This window comes from Pinus tabuliformis, chromosome X (genome assembly GCF_031772625.1).
Source record: "Pinus tabuliformis cultivar Carrire ecotype Pingquan chromosome X, CPIR1, whole genome shotgun sequence".
Lineage (NCBI taxonomy): Eukaryota > Viridiplantae > Streptophyta > Pinopsida > Pinales > Pinaceae > Pinus > Pinus tabuliformis.
Window position 1 is genome coordinate 1,705,943,828 of NC_142308.1, and position 22,577 is coordinate 1,705,966,404.

Below are 22,577 nucleotides of genomic sequence, written 5' to 3' on the forward strand. Positions count from 1 at the left end.
TTCTTCTACGCTGATCTGCCGTCTCTCTGTTCCATACTTGCTGCCTCCTGACTGCTCTCCAAACCACTGGTTCAATTTCTCAGCGAACCCCGCTCCAGAAATTGAACCGACTGGTCTCCCTCAGTGTGTTCTCCAAGTGACTCTCAAGCCTCCTCTTATACTTTTCTCGTTGACAAACCAACGGCCGAGATTAAGTCCCTAATCAATGGCTAAGATTAGATCTGGCTTGATCCATGTCTTTTGGACCATTCTAACACAGTTTCATATTAATACACATTAATATTTTATTTTCCCCAAGTTTAGACTTAGGGACTCCATTAAAAATATTAACTATTTTAATATCTCTTGAACTATTTAGAATCTGCCCAAACCCTTTCTGGGTATTGGACATCTCATGTGCCCCAACCTCTCCACCAAATTTCATGGCTAGAGCACATCCGATGCTACCCCAAATCAACACTCCATCTTAGCGAGTACTGTGCTCTAGTAATACTCACTGAGTATCACCCTGATCATCTGGCATCGGTCCCTGTGCTGATGTTAAGCCTCCCTGCCCAACATCCTCTGCACTGCTGCATCCTGCATTGCTACCCATGACTCTGCTACTGCCACTGCTGCCTCCTGCACTGCTGCCCATGACTCTGCTACTGCCACAACTGCATCTGTATGACAATTCCCTCTGCATCTGTGCTGCTGCTGGTCCTTTCTCCCAACACTGCATTTTCACCGCAACTCCCTCTTCATTCGTGCTACTAACACACTACTTCTGAAAGGGGTTCTTTACCATCCCCATCTTTTCCCTGAAGTAGTCAAATTTTGACTTTCCAAGGGCCTTGGTGAGGATATCTGCCTCTTGTTCTCCTGTAGGAGTGTAGCTCAACTGTACAGCTCCTTGTTGGACGCAGTTTTTGACAAAGTGACACCGAATATCAATATGGTTCGACCTATCATGGAATACTGGATTCTCAGAGAGTTTGATGCAACTCTGATTATCACACATGATCCTGGTCGCCTCCATATTTCTTCGGAATAGGTTTACTTGCAGGTTTCTGAGCCATATGGCCTCACATGAAGCTGTGCTTGCTGCCATATATTCTGCCTCAGATAAGCTCAGAGCCACAGACTTCTGTTTCCTACTGCACTAGGAGGTTATTCCTGATCCAATGTTGAAACTGTTCATAGAGGTACTTTTCCGATCCACTGAACTTCCTGCCCAATCTGCATCAGTAAATCCACTCAACTTGATTTCCTTCCCCTTGTTGTACAAGAGCCCATAATCAACTGTTCCTTGTAAATACCTGAGAACGTGCTTGGCTGCTTCCCAGTGAGCCCTCTTTGGTTCCACCATGAACTAACTGAGGGTGTTGACAACGTAGCAAATATCTGGCCTGGTATTGACTAGATACATCAGGGACCCTATGAGCTGTCGGTATAGGGTGGGATCGACATCCTTGTCTTCTGATGCATCAATCTTCTTTCAGTTGGTGATTGTTGGCGTAGCCATAGGTCTACAATCTCCTATCCTGAACCTTTTCAGGATTTCTGTAGCATACCTTCCTTGCCCAAGGAAGATTTCTCCTTTCTGCTGCCAAACTTCCAACCCTAGGAAATAGTGCATTTGTCCCAGATCCTTCATATCGAACTCTGTGGCTAGATTCTTCTTGCAGTCTTCAATGAGTCTAGATGATCCTGTCAGGAAGAGATCATCCACATATAATCTAAGTCACCTGACACGGGGATTCGGGACACGTAGGATTCAGGATTCGTGGTGTCGGATTCGGGACACGCTGACCCCCCGGAACAGGACAAGTTAGGACACGTTATATATTATTTTATTAAAAAATATATATATATATATATATAATATATTTAAATATATATATATATATATATATATATATATTAAAAATTAGATATTATCATATTTGTTACACAAATTTTAATTAATGATACAAATTTATTGATTTCAAACATAGATCTTCATCTATAGCTATTAGCATGCATAGTACATACAAAATTCAAATAAATGTCAGTGGTACTGGTCACATAAATGATAAATCTATTAAAAATTTAAATCATGATTCATAATTCATAACTGAAAGACAACTTACAACTACAAGATAGTAAGATAAACACACTGACAACTGTAGTTTTCTCATTAAATCATCAAATCAAAATGTGTTACATAGGTAGTGTTGGTGCAATGCCAATGGCAAATAGAAATAGAAAATATAAAACAACTACAGGTATACAAGCCTCAAGGCATCAATTAGCATTAGAATCAGCATCACTGTCCCCATCATCATGGTCCCCACTGCTCTCCTCTACATCCTCCTCCTCCCCTGTATCCATAGTCGCCTTTGCATCTGCTGGTATGGAGGCTGACCCCTCTAAGTCATCAAATCTAACAGGCTCTAGCACTGGATCATTGAGATCCATGTTGGCCAATGCCAACTCAACAATGGTGTCCAGACCCATATCATCAGGAACAGTGTTACTTGGGAGCGGGAGCGAAAACGGGAGCGGGAGCGACATATTTAGAAGCTCTTGGTTTGGTGCTCTTGATTAAATACGAGTTCCATACCCTAATACATGAAAAAATTCAATGGAAACATTGCAATCCCCCAATCCTAAAATCCTGAAAAACTGATAAGTCTGCTGGATTTTGAATGAAATCTAAAATTCTACTTTCTCCATATGAAATCCAATGAGGCCAGAACCACTCTCAAACATCCTGAGTCATTTCATGGTAATGTTAAAAATTTAAGTAAAAGGATGAAAATGAAGATTAAGGAGAATGTCACTTTTACTTTAAGAATTTAACATTACCATGAATAGCATATCAATACTAGGGCCTAGACTTGATTATGAAGCTGCCAAAATGCTCTACTCCTTGCTGCAACAGCACAAATCACTTACCAAATGAAAATATTAATGAGCAAACACGCCCTTTTCATACCCGCGTTGAGCTTAGCAAGTCCTGGAAACCGGACACGTGTCCTAAAATCGCGACACGCCCTCGGACACGACGTGTCCTGTGATTTGGACACGAATCCAGACCGAATCGTGTCGGATTCGCCGGATTCGGGATTCGCAGGGGGTTTAGGACGAATCCGGTTTCCTAGCATATAATACTAAGATAAGTGGCTCGCTCTCTACGACCAGATAGTAGTGATTTGAATCAACGTCACTCTTGACAAACCCCATCTTTTGCAAGTAGCCATCTATTCGACCATACCACGCTCTTGGTGCCTGCTTCAGCCCATACAAGGCTTTCTTCAATCTGCATACATGAGACTTCTTCTCATGTGTTTCAAAGCCCTCTGGTTGTTCAATGTATACTTCTTCTTCTATTACCCCATTCAGAAATGCCGTCTCGACATCCATATGATGGATCTCCCATCCCATCTGGGCTGCAAGAGATATCATGGTCCTAATAGATGTATACCTATCTACCGGGGCGAAGGTTTCTTCATAGTCAATCCCTTCCTTTTGAGCATACCCCTTAGCCACAAATTTGGCCTTGTATTTTTCAATACTGTCGTCCGCAACATATTTGATCTTGTAGATCCAGCTTGATCCTAGCACAAATCTGTCTTGAGGCCTTGACACTACCTCCCAGAGATCGTTTACCATTATGGAGTTATATTCCTCCACAATTGCATCTAGCCATACTTGATGCTGAGCTGCGTCCTTGAAGCTGGCAGGCTCTCTATCCTAAGCTACTAACGCCTGATACCTGTCTGGCTGTTTTCGCTCCCTTTTACTGTTCCTTGGCTCTCCGATGAAGTTCTTTGCATCACGCAGAATCTGACGAAGTTCCCTGTTGGTTCTTCTTCTGTCAACAGGTGCTTCTTTTCACTCTTCTTCCTCATCCTGAGAATCTTCCTGATCTGAGGAAGGATTCTTCACTTCTGTTGGTTGAAGAGGCATGGCCAACGGATCCTCTTTCGACTGCTCCTTGGAAGGCATTTCGCAATATCTTCTGAAAGCTCTGTCCTCCATGAACTTTACATCTCGTTGTACTACTACCTTCCTGCTCCCTGGAAGATAGATTCTGTATGCCTTAGCGTTTTGGCTATATCCTGCCAGATACCCCTTTTCTGCAGTCTGATCCAGCTTCTTCCTCTTTTCTTTGGGTATGCGACAATATGCCAAACTCCCAAATATCTTGAAATGACTGACTTCAGGTGTCTTCCCAGTGAAGACTTTCTCTGGAGTAATCTTGCCCAATGCTTGATGAGTCGTCCCGTTCTTATAGTAGACAGCTGTGTTGCATGCTTCTGCTCACAGGAATTTTCACATATCCTGATCATACAGCATGGCCCTAGCTGCTTCTACAATAGTCCTGTTTTTCCTTTTTGCCACCCCATTCTGCTCCGGATTTTAGGGAGCTGTCCACTCTCTTCTGATGCCCTCCTTAGCACAATAATCAGTGAAGTCCTTATCGACATATTCTCCACCATTATTTGAGTGCAAGACTCTTATTTTCTTACATGTCAGATTCTCCACTAGAGCCTTGAACTCCTTGAATTGACAGAAAACCTCATCCTTGGTTTTTAGAAAATAGATCCAGCTTTTCCTCGAGTGGTCATCAATGAAGGTAAGGAAATACTCGGCACTGCTGAGAGCTTTGACGGACATAGATCCGCAGATATCTGAGTGTATCAATCCTAGTACACTCGTCCCTGTGGTTGCTCCTAGGAAATGCTGCCTTGGCATACTTTCCTAGAGCGCATCCCATGCATATATTATCTCGTTCTGTACTCAGATCTGGAACTCCTGTTACAGTGCTCTTGAGTATTCTCAGAGCTCCATGGTGCAAGCGACTCATCCTTCTGTGCCATAGTTCGTTCAAGTCTTTGTCCCCATGACTGCCTATTAGTACCATTGGAGATTCTAGTTGTAATTTGTACAACCGATTACTTTTGATCCCGATCTGCACTTTCTTTTTCCAACTCGGGTGTTTGATGTATACCTTTTCCTTGATGAAGTACACATCATAGCCCTTGCCTTGTAGTTGTGACACAGAAAGTAAGTTCATCCCCAATCCTGGCACATGCAACACATTTGTGGCACGAAACTGCTCTCCCGATTCTGCCTGAAAAACTACGGTACCCTTTCCTACTGGAGTACACTTTGCCTTGTTCCCCATGGTGATCTGAAAGTTCATCTTCTCTTCTCGATATTTTGAGAAACACTCCCTGATCACTGTCATATGCCACGAGGCTCCACTGTCTATATATCATACTTCTGATGATGCAGCACTAGTCATGCACACCACTTTTTCTTCCAACCTGGAAGCCAACATAGAGAAATCGAAATCTCTCTCTTGTGCAATCTTCTGAAAATCTGCGCGAGTCCCTTGAGGTGGATGCCTTGACATCGTGGTCTCGACCCATAACTGATTTTCCCTTTCTGTCTTTGATTACTTGCTTTGGTACCATGTGAAAATTCTATCACTGCATCAACTAATTTGCTTTTCCTACTTATATCATAAGTTATTCATGAAATCACTTCAACAAACATTAAAATAAATACTGCTGCAGATATCACATCGTAATACAGAAACAAACATATGCACACATTGACACAGTTATTTTGGACTAATGTCCCCAGAAAAACCCAATGTGGGAAAACCGGTGAAACAAGGGAGGATTTTATTATTCAGCAATTTTCTTGTACAACAGGGTGCCAAACTGGTTTACCCACAGATAGACAAACTTCCAACACTTTTCTAAACCCAACGTGGGCCCCACTGACCTTTGCTACAACCTGAAACCCTCTGTGTCAGCTTGAAACCCTCTGTGTCAGCCTCTTGAGGCTCTGCACAGTCTCTTTGTGCTTCTGCGTCACTCCTGCAACCTCTGTGTGGATGACGTAGGCCCTTCAGGCTCTGCGCAGTCTCTGTTGCCTCTGCGTGGCTTCCTCTGGCTCTGCGTCTGCTTCTTCAGTGCTGATCTGCTGTCTATCTGTTCCGTACTTGCTATCTGCTGACTGCTCTCCAAACCACTGGTTCAATTTCTTAGCAAACCCCGCTCCAGAAATTGAACTGACTGGTCTCCCTCAGTGTGTTCTCCAAGTGACCCTCAAGCCTCCTCTTATACTTTTCTCCGTGACAAATCAACGGCCGAGATTAAGTCCCTAATCAACGGCTAAGAGTAGATCTGGCTTGATCCATGTCTTTTGGACCATTCTAACACAGTTTCATATTAATACCCATTAATATTTTATTTTCCCTAAGTTTAGACTTAGGGACTCCATTAAAAATATTAATTATTTTAATATTTCCTGAACTGTTTAGAATCTGCCCAAACCCTTTCTGGGTATTGGAGATCTCATGTGCCCCAACCTCTCCACCAAATTTCGTGGCTAGAGCACATCTAATGCTACCCCAAATCAACAATAATTAGAATAATAATTAATTAATTAGTGATTAGTATAAAAGAGGCATGTCTAATAAGGACATGATCGTTCATGAAGGGGAAACTACCTAGGTATATAAGTGGGCCCTCATTTGTATATCTCATCATATCTCATATCTTTTGTACATTTCTATATAAATATATTACTGTCTTGTCATGGATATTTACGTATTTTTGATCTTCTGAGTATTTTGCTACGTGTATGAACTTTGTTCATAACAAAGTAGCACTAGGGTTTCCAAATGCCTTAAATCCTGGTATTCTTCTTTTAGAAGAGCTACAATATCAAAGCTTCTTGTGCCACTAAGTTTTATCTGAAACCCTTCTATTCTTTGTCTCCCTAGGGAAAAACCCTAATCATAGCTTTCCTTTAAATTTCCACGAGCATAACACTCAAGACAGAGAGCAAAGACAATTGAAGCAAAAGAGTACAAAAAGACCAGTTTGAACTTTGCTCATGTTCTCAAATCTCTAACACAAGCACATGATTGCATGAGTGAACATCAATGAAGTGAAGGAAAGTCTCTCCTCCCTTTATTTATATTAAATGTCAAGTAGGCCGTCAATACAAAGTGGACCTAGTCCATTGCAAGCAACCTAACCCTACACAAGATAGGTCTACATGTGGAGCGCTCCAACTCTAGGTGACACCTTTCAAGCTCCAAGGCATGCATCTCTGACAAGCAAGGCTCCAATGCTAAATGCTCCTTAAGAAACGTCCAACGCTCCTGCTCTTAAGTACTATAGGGCTCCAATCCTACCTCCTAAGCCTCCATGTACAAACTTTCATGCAAGAAACCAAGTTTTGCATGCCATCTAGGGTTTAATGCCCTTGTACAAGATGTCCAATGGTCCTCATCCAAGGTGAACCAACCTCCAAGCATCTAACTCTCCATTTGTGCATGATGAAGAATGCCATCATGCCTTCTAGGTCTCTAATGCTCCATGGAAGTGTGCCATATAAAAATCAATACAAGGTCTAACAATCCATGAGTAAGCTATCTTGAATGTGTATGTCCATTGTAGTACAATCATGGGTAATCAACACATCATGTACCCCACATCACATGAAGCACCCCAAGAATGGTGTAAAATCTTTTTGAGTAAAACCTGAAAGATAATGTTATGAATAAAATATATAGGAAATAATGTAAATGATAATAATCATAAGTAATTATTAGTTAATTAGTAATTAGGTTGAAGAGACAAGTCTAAATGAGACATGACTCTCCATGAAGAGGCACTTGCCTAGTATATAAGTAGGCCTCTCACTCTCATTTGTATCATCATTCTTATTCACACATTTAATATAATATTTATATCTCAATGGAGATCTTTATATTCCAAGTCTTTTGGAGTATTTAAATTGAAGAATGAACTTTGCTCGCTTCATTTGGTATCAGAGCAGTTTGATCCTTTGGCCGCTTCACTGCTGCACAGAGCTTGTTCTTTGATCCAGGTCATTGGCCATCGAAATTTGTCAACTTTGTCGCCGTTGAAGCGTTTCGCTACAAGCTTTTGGAGGGTCTCCCGTTCGCTAGTTGGCCTTTGGCCATAATAAGAAAAACAGGAAACAAAAAATAAATAAAACAAAAAAATAAATAAAAAAAATAAAAAAATATATTTAAATAAATAATTGAAAAAGAAGAAAGTTCATATTATAAAAAAAAAGTTATATAAAAATATATATATAATTCGAATAAAAAAATTCAAAATAAATAAATAAATAAATATAGAAGTTATATAAAAAAATTACTTACATTCCCTGTCTCTACCCGCGCAAGGAACAACAATTATCGTTCGACAACCACTGTAGCTTCGACACCAATCGGGCGACCGAGCCACTGTAGGGCAACTACCATAGCCGCTCACGACATGCCAGTGTTACTGGCGCCAACCACCACCGGCATCCTACAACCGCTGTTGCTCCTTGTCGCTGTCAAGTTATTCCACTGAGATCCGACCACCTACAATCGCTGCACTTCCCAGTGCCGGCTCCACAGGTTAGTGCAAAACGCCAACACCAGACAACCGCTTGCCTGTCCGCTCATAGCTACCCAATGTTGTGCCGCCTTAGCCGCCACAGCGCCCACAATTAAGCCGCTTGTTGCCATCAACAATCAACCTCCACTGTCATTTCTCGTGGTACTTATTCACTGACCCCGCCACCACCCTGCCCGCAACCAACTGCTACGCTATTTGCTCACTACCAACAACCACCATCCACTTTTCGTCCACCGTTCGCCTTTCCGTTTCTGCTTTCTGCTAGTCAACCAATGTATTAGCGCTCCACACAGTCGAGTTTGCTTCGCTCAAAATCCAACGAGCCAGTCTGAATCCACACGGTCTTGCCAGTCGTCACCTAAGTTGTCATTGTCTTCCTGTCTTCCTATCTGGTCATCCCTGCATTGCTCCCTCTGCACCGCCCCGCTATTCCTTCCATTGTTCCCCTGCAGTTTTCCCAACCGCCTAAACTCTTCGCCATCATTGTCCGAACGCTTGTAGTCAGACACTTCTCCACCCGTCGTTGTTTTTCAACAGTCACGTTTGGTAGCCAAAAGGTGTGCCTGTTGTCCAATAGATTTGACCCTTGGCCCCTTTTGAATAAGAACTTAGTAATTGTTAAAGTTACACATGATATAATTAATTTAATTAATTGAAAAAAGAAAAAAAAGTATTATTATTATATTAAAAAAATATTTAAAAAAAAAAGGACAGTGTAACCCTCGTTCAAGTACAAGTCAAGGGAAAGTTTCTTTAAATTGAGGAAGAGTAATATTTTATTATAAAAATTAGAAGGGTTATTAAAAAAAAAAGAAAAAACTAAGTTCATCTTGACAAGCAAAATGGCATCTAATTCGGAATTGAAGGAAGGAAGATTTTTAGAAATCTTACCCAACTATGTTAAAGCGCTATTCAACATTAAGGGAACTCTCACAGGAAAAGATGTTACTATTTCCATCTCTCCCGCTGAAGGTAAAAATTATACAATGCCTAAAATCGCAAACCAATTAGTGATTTCGGAGTCAAATATAATTGAAAAATTAGACTGTTTTGGCAACAGAATATATGACAACTAATTTACAGTTAAACATTGAGGATTATACATTTATATCGCAATTCTCAGTTCAAACCCTATGGAGCAATCAAGGTGACATTATTTTGGGGTCACCCTGGATGGAAGCGGTAGGATTCGTCATCTTAAATACGAAGAAAAAGTTTTTAACATTTTCTTATAGTAAGAAGAAAATGATACTCCAAGATGTTACACTGAAGCCAAATTCAGTAATGCCAAAAGATATATCAGATATTTCAAAAGTAATTTCTCAAGAATGTAAAAAAGTATTACAAAATATGCAAAATGAAATTGACAAAATCATTGCTGATAGAAATGAAGAAGTCTTGTGACTTAAGGATCATAGTGAAAAATTACTAACACAAATTAAAAAGCTTAAGAATGACAAGAAGTCATTAAAAGACAAGTTAGAGCAACTTATTCAAGAAGTATCAAAGTCTCTAGTCGTAACTGTCCAGGTTGAAGATAAGGGAGCAAATATCGATCTAGTGAATGTCACAACTCAAGAAGAAGACAAGCTAGTTGAAGAAAGTACACACTTAGATGTTGTAGTTCAGACGATGAACATCCAAGTTAGGGTTTTGTAACCAACTCAATAACATCTTCACCAGAAGAAAATAAAAAAAATTCCACTCACCTAGTAAGGGAAAGTCAAACCAAAAAAGTTCCCTATCGACATCCGAATCACCAAAGTAGGCAGCTCAATCAATCTACAAATCCGTATCACTCAGAACATAAACAACAAACTTATGTTCCGAAGAATACTGAAGTGGGCACAACTCAGTCCTATGATGACAATTTGTTACAAATTTCTAGTGATCAGAATATTCCACAGAAGATTAAATTTAGGATGGTCCGATCCTTCTTCTGTGCGACAATTTTATATATCACTCCGAGCATCATATCATCTTGTTTCAACGAAGATGACAGTTTTGAGACAATAAGACATTCGAAGTAGAAAAAAGAGATCAAGCCTTTCATTAGTAAGCTTCGAGGACAAAGCCTTTTGATGAGGAAGGCAATGTTATGAATAAAATATATAGGAAATAATGTAAATGATAATAATCATAAATAATGATTAGTTAGTTAGTAATTAGGTTGAAGAGGCATGTCTAAATAAGCCCTGACTCTCCATGAAGAGGTTTCTGCCTAGTATATAAGTAGGCCTCTCACTCTCATTTGTATGATCATTCTTACTCATACATTTTAATATATATTCTTGTATCTCAATGGAGATCTACATATTCTAAGTCTTTTGGAGTATTTAACTTGAAGAACGAAATTTGTTAGTTCCAGCTAACATGAGTTAGGCTGAGTCCCCTTAGGTTGCCAGTCGCTATTTAGGGTGGTGTTTGAGCTTCCTTCCTTCCCTCTTAGATATTCTAGGGAAGAGGGGAGGATTTTGCGAGGCTTTCCTTAGAAAAACTATTATCTCTTTACACTTTATTAACATCAGTTAATTCTTCATCTAGGTTATCTCTTGACACCATTAGATATAGCATGCCCAAGTTATGAAAGTGATATTTCAATAAAATCTCTAACTGAACACAAGGCTAATAACTCAGTGGGTTGACATTTCAATAAGGACCCTATCTATACTCGAGAACTTTCAGGGGATATTCTATTTAGTCTTGCATGAAGCTCTTAGAACGGTACAACTACTCAATGGCTTACTTGGTGTCATCCACATCTTCTTGGAGGGTTTTGGGCTAAGCTTCTGTGCTATGAGGGGCATTCCTATGCCACTAAAATCACCCAGGACTTACACTTGGTGTCATCCACATCTTCTTGGAGGGTTTTGAACCTAGTTGACCACATTAGTACGGGCCTAATCACCACACTGCTTGCCCAATCTCATTGACACACACTTTGACATCACCTTAAAAGAAGAATGTCTTCAGCTTTTAAATAAATTTAAGTGAGGATCACATCGAAGTTCAAACCAAGGTTTATATCATACACAATGCTGAACAAATTTTATGCATGTCTTTTGCATGCAAGGTCCGCAAGAAAGTAGATTGGTAGTATCTTTTTGGATTTAATTTATTTGTCTACATCATGTCCTGCGAATATTTGTTTTTTCAACCATTTAAAAATTTGGATTTTTGTCGTTTGAAAACTACAGAACATGTTTTTTTCTTCTTAACATTTTCCTGAGAAGAAAGTGAAACCTTTACTTACCATATTAGTGTATTTTCTTGCCATTGACCACTTAATGTCTAACTTGGTGTAATTTTTTATTATTTTGTAGTAGAAGGGGCATTGCGTTCAAGAGCACAGTGTGGAGATTTGCACCAAAGAGTATTCTCATCACAGGAGAGCTCAAATGTGCTGGATGAAAATCTCCATCTGTCACATGCTCCAGTTGCAGGTCTTAACGACTGATTATGCGTCAAGAAGATGTTTTCAAGAATAAGGATTTTGGACAATCTGTGGTGAATATGGAATGAGTGGCTATTGTATAATCCATCAATCTCAAGTGGATATGATAGATATGTAATGTAGATGCAATCCGTTCGTCTATTTGCAGTTTGAGTACTTTCATTATATAGTACTCCTGTACACTACAGCCAAGAATTGGCTTTAGAAAATAATGGATGTATATCAAAATTTTGTATCATTGATATTGTAGGTGTACATAAACTTCATTGTATATCATGTGGAATGTTGTATATGTTTCATGATAGAGAACACAATTTGAGCTATCTGAAGCTAAATACTAGTTGCATACATTTTCAGTGAATTGCTAGTAAGTGTTGGGTATGAATGGACTTATTTCTGTTTTGTGAGACATGAATATATGTGTTGACCCTGCAACCATAGTTTTAAAAGCCGGAACTGGGCATTGAACCGGTCACCTATCTAACAGTAATTTGAACCAGAATCAGATCAAACCGGATCAAACCAGATTCAATAAACTAGAATTCGAAAAATACATAAAATAATTATTTTTTAATGAAAAAAAACTTATTTTTAAGATTACAAACCATGATTCCAAATCATTAGAGAGACAAAATATGGAAAGTCTTCTCATCTATATACCATGTAACTTTGTAAGGGTGCATATACCAAAATGGCACCGAGTACAATACATATGAATGATATCATTGATAAAATACATAACCAATGAGGCTCTAAATGGCCTCTAAAGGCCAAAAAAAAAATGCTACAATGAAAATAGTGCTACAACTCGAGCTACTAGGCCACTAGCCTACTGCAAATCACTTATCAACATGATTGCTCATCAAATTCATAACCACTACTACACGTGGGATTATCACCAAGAGCTACATAAACATCATCTAGCTCAGAGTGAGGACTCCCCAAGCTCCTCTCCAACCTCAATAACAGTACTAGTAGCATGAGCAACAACACTAGGCTTAGCAGAACAAAAAGCACACGTTTGTCGAGCTGCATGACTACTATCCTCACGAGTCACCATGTGCCATGCTTGGTCTTGGTGGTTCACTTCCTTCAACTCCTGTTTCAACTACCAAATCTACATTGGGATCAACACCCCCAACTCCACTAGGTAGCTCCAAACTAGCTCCATGATGACAAAGAACATCCAAATGTGTTGTTGCTCCAAAAATCAATGTTGCTGCAGAACTATTCAATCTCTCATATGCTCACAAACACTAGAAATCAAATGTGTGAGGCAAACAGGAGCTTAGGCATCCTTTATAAGCTTAGGGGGGCAAATTTAGGAGGGAACTTGCCATGGTTTGCCAAAATCGACCTCCAAAAACCATCTGTGGGTCCCATCAACATATCCCACCATGTGGCTTCCTAACCGGCTGATTTTTTACAAAATCGGCCGGTTAGGACCGATTAGGTAACAAACTGGCCAGTTTGGTACCCAATCGGTCTTGGCCAGCCAACAAATGGGATTATTGGGACGGTTTGATATCTCAGGGAGCCAGCTGGCTGGTTTGACCGATTTTTTGGTTTGACCAGACTGGTTTTTAAAACTATGCCTGCAACACGCTGATATGTGCATATGGTGCCCTCATTTATAAGAATTATAGCCCCTATTACATTACCTAGGGAATTCTTTATAGGAGCAAGATCTCAACCTTAGCCTAGATCTAAAGGCCAATACATAGGTACCCTTTTACTATCCATGTTGTTGGATGCACCTTTGCAAGTTGACGTGCTTCGATTGCCTCTAGGGTTGCTTGTCCAATGCATAGCAAGCATTCCTAATTCAGTGATGAGAGCATTCTCCTTGCCATGTTGAGAAGTTTTTCATTGATGTCAAAGCCACAGAGGACATCTGGTAAGTATGATTTTGATCTTGTGCAAAGGTAACACATGTCTTCGATCTCTTTCGGATCAGAAGCTGCTTACAATTAGAACATTATCCTATCATTTCAAAAATGAACATTAATACATGTTCGAAGACAACTCCCAAACAGATTACGATATCTGAAGCACTGTCTATCACATTCGGAAGCTCTGCACAAAACTGTGATCTAAATTAATCTAAGTTCATGGGTCCAAAATCAGCCCTAAAAGAAAATAATTTTTGAAGGAAAAAAATTATGAGCAGGACAGCTTGACAAGGTTCTTGTTGAAAATAAATTATTAAGGAAAAAAATTATGAGCAGGACAGCTTGACAAGGTTCTTGTTGAAAATATTTTATATATTTTTTTTGTATGGCAAAAAGTCACAGGTCAGCGGTTTAGAGCAACTTGTCTAGTATAAATAGAAGTCACTTCGACTTCATCCAGTGAGCAACTCGACCCAGCATCAAGGAGAAGCAGTTTGGCTTGAGGAAGGGAAAACATAGGTTCATACCTCATGAACCTCAAAGCAAATTCAAGAAGAAGATTATTGAATTTTCTGCTTTTCTTGATTTCTGGGTTATGGTTATTGGCAATTTCTTGATCAGGTTTTTTGGGGAAAACTTGTCGACCTTTTGAAGAGCAGAACTTGGCCATCTACTGGAAAAAATTTTGGCCTCCTTTACCAGTGCAATACTCAGCTCTGTGGAAAATTTCGGATTTGTAAAATTTGGCTCTGTGGAGAAGTTTCGGCCCTGCAACTAAGGCATTCTTGTGGACAAGCACAGCCTCCCTCTGTGGACAGAACTCAGGTCTTCCAATCTTGGCCCTCTTGTGACTGAATTCGGCCTCCTTTCTAGCACAGAGTTCAGCCTCTTTTAGCATAGACTTCGGCCTATTTTGTGTGCAGACCTTGGCCTGGAAAAGGACTAGTCTTTGGCCTCAGTCCCGGCCTATGGAAAAGAGCAGAGTTCGGCCCCTCCCCTGTGGACAAGAACGAAAATCAGCCCTCCTGTGCACATTTCAGATCTGTCTTTTATATCAGACCTCATACTTTATTCACATTTGTTTGAAGCAGACTTGTATATATTTTTGAAGTATTCTCGAGGAGCAGTCTTATATATATTTTTGAAGTATTCTTGAGGAGCAGACTTGAAGGTTTTCAAAGCAGATCTAAGACCAGACCTTTGAAGTAATCCTTGAAGAATCTTGGTGAGAATCTAAAGTGATCTCAAGTATTCATGAAACAAACTTTGGAGAAATTTTGATCAGCCTGGAGGTAACTAGATTGGCTTCTTGAAGAGAACTTTGTGTCATTATTGAGCAACGCTTGAAAGGCATTTTTGGGGCAGCCTTAGAGACAATATGGAGCAGCCTCTTGAGGCCAACTTGGAGCACATCTTGAAGACCTTTTGATGCAGCTTTTGGAGTAGCTTTGAAGCAGATTTTGTAGGACCCTCTTGGAGCAATCTTGAACCACTCTTGTGCAGACCTTGGACCAGCTGAATTGAAAACATCTTGGAGCAGACTTTGCAGTGATTTTTGAAGCAGTGTTAAAGCTATCTTGAAGCAATATTTTGGTAAAATTCTTGAAGCATATTTGAAGTATATTGGAAGTGTTTATTTAGGTTGGAGCTTAAGAGGATTGGAGTCCTCATTCAAGGTTGTAGCCTTGTAAGAGACTAGGTTGGTGCCTGGATTTGTGTTAGAGATTTTGTTGTACAAGTTGGAGCCTGAATTTTTGTAAAAGACAATTGGAGTCCTCACTATCTTCATTAATAAATTTATTTTCTTGTTCTACCACGTGTTCTGGTTTAACTTGTGATAAAATCTTAACCGACATAATATAACAATTGAAAGAAACACTGATTTACCCCCCTCTCAATATTTCCAACAATTGGTATCAGAGCTAGTTCCTTCAGTCTCAGCTTAATCCCTGGAAGGAAGATCCCCTAGAACAGATGGGAGGGCCAAGAAGGAAAACTTCCAAACCCCATGAAGATATCTCTTCCACATTCATGAAATAGGATGTGAATCAGGTTGGCAAAGCTCCCATGTTTGATGAAACAAACTATGTATTATTGTTAATTTTAGGTATGTTCTATGCTAAGAGCAAATTTACTTCAAATTTCATATTAGCTCAGTATCAATTCTAGATTAGCAATCACATTTAGCAAGATAGTAAAATGTAGATAGAACATAAACATAAATCGCAGAAGACAAGCCAAGACAAGAGAACACAAGATGTGGCACCAGCTAGGGGCAAACCCCAATGTGGGGAAACCCTTGATCAATTCTTGTTATGTTCTTCAATAATTCAGCAGAGAGAGAGAGTACATATACATCAGAAGTCAACATTTTGACTTGTCAAAATAAGAGCAGAGATCTTCTCTAGGAAGATGACACATGAGGTAGTTGATCTGAACTAAGGTGAAAGCATACTTCTTCAACTGATTCTCCAAGGTGATTCCATCATCATGTTGCACCCATCACAATGCTGCACCCATCATTGAGTTGTTCTGATCACGGTGCTGCTCCCATCACTGAGTTGCACCTCATCATCATGCTGCACCCATCCACTATGCTGCATCTCATCATGCTGCACTAATCCACTATGCTGCACCATGCTGCACCCATCCATTATGCTCCATCTCATCATGCTGCACTAATGCACTATGCTGCACCATGCTGCACCCATCCACTATGTTGCACCATGCTACACCTATCCTCACTGTCAGCTATATGCTACATACTGCAACAGTGTCATGGGATAGCCTCAACTGCGTGCTATGGCTTGTAGCGTAGCAAAGCAGCTAGCTGTCGCTGTAGATGAAGCAGCCCTTCAAATCAAGCTCATGGATCATCACCAATATGCCCAAACAGTCCTTAAATAGGCCACACTGTTATCTACAACAATGTGGCATCATGATAACAATTAAGGTGACTGCAACAAGTTCTCTTGAAGCTACTAATAGACAACAGTTTATGTCACCTTAGGATTGCAGTAAGGATCTCTTTGAACATCAATACAAGACTACTAATGGGCCTCTCTTAACTAGCAGACAAGGGTTGCGTAATAAGTCTTCCTCCATGACTGCGTCTAAACAATGTTAGTCCTTCTCTTCCACGCTGAAAGTTCCACTACCCTTGGTCTTAGAATAGAGACCCTTTTCCTTACCTAAAGGCTCCTTCTGCTTCCTGTGTATAAGAGCTTTACAAACAATGATTTTTCTGCCAGCATATAGCAATCTCTTGACTATGTATAAGGGTCACCATTTGAACAACAATTAGGGCTCTTTAGAACCGCAGATTAGGTCTTCACACGCTGTTGTTTAAGGCTTCTCCCTCTGCGTCTTAGCTGACCCTTTAGGACTGCAGCTTAGGTAACATAGGACAACAGCTAGGGCTAGATATGATAACGTCTAAGTCTCCTTGTCTGGCAAACGAATAGGGGTCCTTTTTGGGCTGTGTATATACACTCCCTTTTACTACGTTTAGGGCTTGTGCTCACTTCTAAGACTGCGGCCAGATCCTTCTTTTCTCTGCGGCTAGGGCATGGTTGTACCTTCTCTAAGACAATGTCCATAGCGCTGGCTTTGTTGACTGTAATATAGAGCAACGTAGGCACTCATAGAAGACCTTTTTCTCTTCCTCGTCTAGGGCTTCTCCCTGACTGTAATTAGGCCTCTCCATGGAAGCGTTAGGGCATCATTAGGTCAGCATATATCCTAGGGAACTCCCTCTAGATCTCTTCTTCATCAAACCCAAAATAGAATGAAGAGAGATCACAAGAGTGTGTGTCAATGTGACCTGAAGGCCACTTCTATTTATACTAAGACGTGGAGGACAAGTGGGGGTGATTTGGTTGCTGGCTGACCTTGACGAATTGTCACATAACACAAATTAATTCATATCTCCATGAATACATGTCAGAATCAGATGATATCTAGATCAATCCTACACCTCTCGACGAGAGGAATCCAAGAAAAATTAGTTGCCATAAATAAGAAGACCCTCATGGAGTTTGGCCCTAGTTGCCAATTTTAACAATCCCTCTCAACTGGGGAGAACTCCATTTGCTAATCCATCTTATCTTTGCCATCAACGCAGTGCCTTGTGCTGCTCTACTCTGCTCTGCTCTGCTGAGCTATGAAGAAGAAGTGATCGAGAATGTATCATACCATCCTCTACTGACCCGAAGTCAGTCCCATATAAAAGAGAGTGTCTCATACCACTCTTACTAATCCGAAATCAGTTCCAAATAAAGAGAGTGTATCATACCACTCTTACTGATTCGAAATCATTTCCAAATAAAGAGAGTGTATCATACCAATCTTATTGATCCGAAATTAGTTCCAAATAAAGAGAGCGTATCATAACACTCTTATTGATTCGAAATCAATTCCAAAAGAGAGTGAGTTATATCATTCTTACTGACCTGAAGTCAGTATCAATTGATCCCATATCAATATCATCCTAGCATAGGGAGTACGGTAGTTACATGATGCGTCCATCGGTAATACGATGGTCCCTATCCTCATTTCCCTAGTCATTGACTAGATGAGAGGTACTTCCCATGAACCCCAGATAGCATGGGTAGGATGTCTCAGTTGGAGAAGGATGAACCACTCATCTTGCCTACATGTCGCCATGGGGTATCCCAGGGGAAGGCTAAACCACTTACCCTGTACACAACAAATCACTAGGGGAAGGTTGAACAACTCACCCTATGATTGTGTCTCAGCAAGAGAAGGATGAACCACTCATCCTGCCTACATAGCAGACCACTAGGGGAAAGATGAACCACTCACCCTATGGTTGGCCCAAGAAGTACCCCCAAGCCTCCCAAAACTTCCAGAGCTTAATTTCCATGTTATACAGGATCTTCAAGAGAGAGACTCTCAACGACTCCTAGTCGTTCTCGGAAAGTCAAGAAATTGACCTTTCCCTGGGGCTTCATTTGAATATCGGCGACCTGCACATTAGTCCCAATGTAATGGAGCCTTATTGCTCCTTGTACCATATCCTAGATAATGTGGTACCTGATGTCTATATGCTTGAAACGGTCATAGAACACGAGATTCCTCAACAATCAAATCTCACACTGGTTGTCACAGAAGATCGCGGTGGTATCCAACATGTGTCCAAACAACTCACTGAAGTGCTTCCTCAACCAGGCAGCTTCACACGAGGTAATACTCGCAACCTCAGTGGTGCTCAAAGCAACCGACTTCTGCTTCCTGCTCATCCAGGATATGGAAGCATAATCCAAAGAGAACCAACACTCATAAGTGCTTCACACAAGGTCATACTCGCAGCTATGTATTTGACCTTAGTGGTGCTCAAAGAAACCGACTTCTACTTCCTACTCATCCAGGATATTGAAGCATAATCCAAAGAGAACCAACACCCATAAGTGCTCTTGTGATCCTCCACACTATCTGTCTAATCAACATCAAAATAAACATGTAGCTTCACATTTCCGGCAGTGTATCTCAATCCATGAGAGATTGTACCCTGAAGATATCTTAAATGATTCTTGGCACCAAATCAGTGAGGCTCAACCATATACGAGCTCAACATGCTAACTGCAAAACATATATCCAGATGGGAGTTCACCAAGAACATTAATGCTAGTATGAGTTTATGGAACTCATAGGCATTTCCCAAATCAGGTCTGGCATCACTACCGCATAGCTTCTTAAAGTTAGCCTTCATCGAGGTAGTCACGGGCTTGCAGTTCACCATTCCAAAATTCGGAATCCAACCCTCTCTTACTTTTGTAAATGAGAGGGTCTGTACCTGCTAGAAAGAGATCGTCCACATAAGGTACCAGTATGAGAGGTCTATCATCCACAACCTTAAAGCAATGGTTTGGATCGGCTTCACTCCTAGTGAATCTCAACTTCATCAGATAGTTGTCAATCCTCTCATACCAAGCTCGGGGTGCTTGCTTTAAATCATAGAGAGCTTTCCTTCACCTGCATACATGAGATTCCCGATCATGAATCTCAAACTCCTTAGGCTGTTCTACATCAGAGGTCTTGCTACATGAGGGGAATGGTCCCTTGTAAGTTTTCCTTCGGTCCATCTCGTACATGTGCTTCCATGCTCTTCTTGAATTCAGGCATCCTTGTCACCATCTAACTCACATCGGGTAAGGCCCCATAATGAGCAGACCTCTGGTGCTATAGAAGAGATGTGTCAACCGACATGGTCCCCAATGGACTTCCTGCAACTTGATGCAAATTGCCAACCCTGAACTCAAAATCATCTTTTAAAAATTCCTTATCCACACACATACCTTTCCATTGATGAATACCACCTTGAAACCTTTGACTTCCATTGCTGAAATGGACACCAGTCTCTTCTTGAGATCAGGTACATAAAGAACTTCTTGTAAATGAATCGTGTTACCGTCATTCAATTGAGGGGTAACATTCCCTACACCCTTTCTGGGATAGGTGGCATTGACGCCAAGTATAATCTCCACGATTGTTTCCTTCTCTATCAAATTAGAGAGAGCTTCCTTCTATATGATGAAGTACCTTGAAGTACTACTATCAATAAGCCAGATTCCCAAAGAGTCTGGAGGAGAACTAGTGGAGAGGGCCAATATAAGATAATACTCCTTTAGCTTATTAGAAACAACATTTGATTCTTCATACCTGGAGTTCCTTGCTTTCTTTGAAGAGTCGGCCATTTTCTTGATGACATGCATTCCTTTTTCCTATGCCATTGCCCCTAGAATGATTGTTATCATCATCAAGTGATGTGTCCCTTCCATTCAGACACTCCTTCACATAATGGCCAAACTCATTGCAAGCAAGGCATCAACCTTTCCTTCCACCCTCAGATCCAAACTTCCCATTGAAGTGACCTTTAGGTAGGCCACCAGATGCTTCTGCTGCGCCACTTTGATAATCTTCTTTGATTCGACTTCACCCTTGGTGACTTTGAAGTGGGACAAGGAACCTATTGAGCCTTTTCGTCCTTTCCAATTGTCTTCGGTGATTGCTCCTTCACTCTTTCTTGGGCTTTGTCTTTGCCTCAGCTCCGATACCATGTTAATTTTAAGTATGTTCTATGCTGAGAGCAAATTTACTTCAATTTTCATATTAGTTCAATATCAATTCCAGATTAGAAATCACATTTAGCAAGATAGTAAAATGCAGATAGAACATAAACAAAAATCGCAGAAGACAAGCCAAGACAAGAGGACACAAGATGTGGCGCCAGCCAGTGACAAACCCCAATGTGGGGAAACCCTTGGTCAATTCTTCTTATGTTCTTGAATAGTTCAGTAGAGAGAGAGATAGTACATATACATCAAAAGTCAACATTTTGACTTGTCAAAATAAGAGCATAGATCTTCTCTAGGAAGATACACATGAGGTAGCTGATCTGAACTCAGGTGAAGGACACTGCTTCAACTAATTTTCTAAGGTGATTCCATCATCATGTTGCACCCATCACTGAGTTGTTCTCATCACGGTTCTGCTCCCATCACTGAGCTGCACCTCATCATCATGCTGCACCCATCCACTATGTTGCATCTCATCATGTTGCACTAATCCACTATGTTACACCGCGCTGCACCCATCCACTATGTTTCATCTCATCATGTTGCACTAATCCACTATGTTGCAACATGCTACACCCATCCACTATGTTGCACCATGCTGCACCCATCCGCACTTTCACCTATATGTTGCATACTGCAATATTGTCATGGGACAACCTCAAGTGGCTTGCTATGGCTTGCAGCCTAGCAAAGCAACTACCTATAGCTATAGGGTAAGCAACCCTTCAAATCAAGCTCATGCATCATCACTAATATGCCCAGATAGTCCTTAATTAGGCCACACTGTTATCTACAACAATGTGGCATCATGACAACAATTAAGGTGACTGCAACAAGTTCTCTTTAAGTTGCTAATAGTCAGTAGTTTAGGTCACCTTAGGATAGCAGTAAGGATCTCTTTGAACAACAATACAAGACTACTAATGGGCCTCTCTTAACAACAGATAAGGGCTGCGTAATAAGTCTTCCTCCATGACTGCTTCTAAACAATGGTAGTCCTTCTCTTCCACGCTGGAAGTTCCACTACCCTTGGTCTTAGAATAGAGACCCTTTTCCTTACCTAAAGGCTCCTTCTGCTTGTTGCGTATAAGAGCTTTACAAACAATGATTTTTCTGCCAGCGTATAGGAGTCTCTTGACTGTGTATAAGGGTCACCCTTTGAACAACAATTAGGGCTCTTTAGAACTGCAGATTAGGCCTTCACACGTTGCTGGTTAAGGCCTCTCCCTCTGTGTCTTAGCTCACCCTTTAGGACTGTTAGGGTAACATAGGACAATAGCTAGGGCTAGATATGATAACGTCTAGGTCTCCTTGTCTGGACAGCGAATAGGGGTCCCTTTTGGGTTGCGTATAGAAGCTCCCTTTTACTATGTTTAGGGCTTGAGCTCCCTTCTAAGACTGCGGCCAGATCCTTCTTTTCTCTGCGGCTAGGGCATGGTTGTACCTTCTCTAAGACAACGTCCATAGGGCTGGCTTCATTGACTGTAATATAGGGCAGCGTAGGCACTCCTAGAAGACCTTTTTCTCTTCCTCGTCTAGGGCTTCTCCCTGACTGTAATTAGGGCTCTCCATGGCAGCGTTAGGGCATCATTAGGCCAGCGTATATCCTAGGGCACTCCCTCTAGATCTCTTCTTCATCAAACCCAAAACAGAATGAAGAGAGATCACACGAGTGTGTGTGTCAAAGTGTTATGAAACCAGCTCA

At 40.8% G+C, this 22,577-nt stretch overlaps 1 protein-coding gene across 5 annotated transcripts in view; it reads left to right on the top strand.

Moving 5' to 3' along the window:
- Positions 1 to 12,182, top strand: part of LOC149146558 (inner nuclear membrane protein HEH2-like) — a 299,948-nt gene extending 287,766 nt beyond the window's left edge. For 2 of the 5 annotated variants that reach the window (XM_089449740.1, XM_089449738.1), the window contains one exon: positions 11,753 to 11,865. In XM_089449740.1, the coding sequence (XP_089305866.1) occupies positions 11,753 to 11,755 (3 nt within the window). In that variant the 3' untranslated portion in view covers positions 11,756 to 11,865. Of the gene's footprint in view, positions 1 to 11,752 lie in introns of all 5 variants that reach the window. The other 3 variants (XM_089449736.1, XM_089449737.1, XM_089449739.1) reach the window with 3 other exon arrangements.
- Positions 12,183 to 22,577: the final 10,395 nt, after the last annotated feature.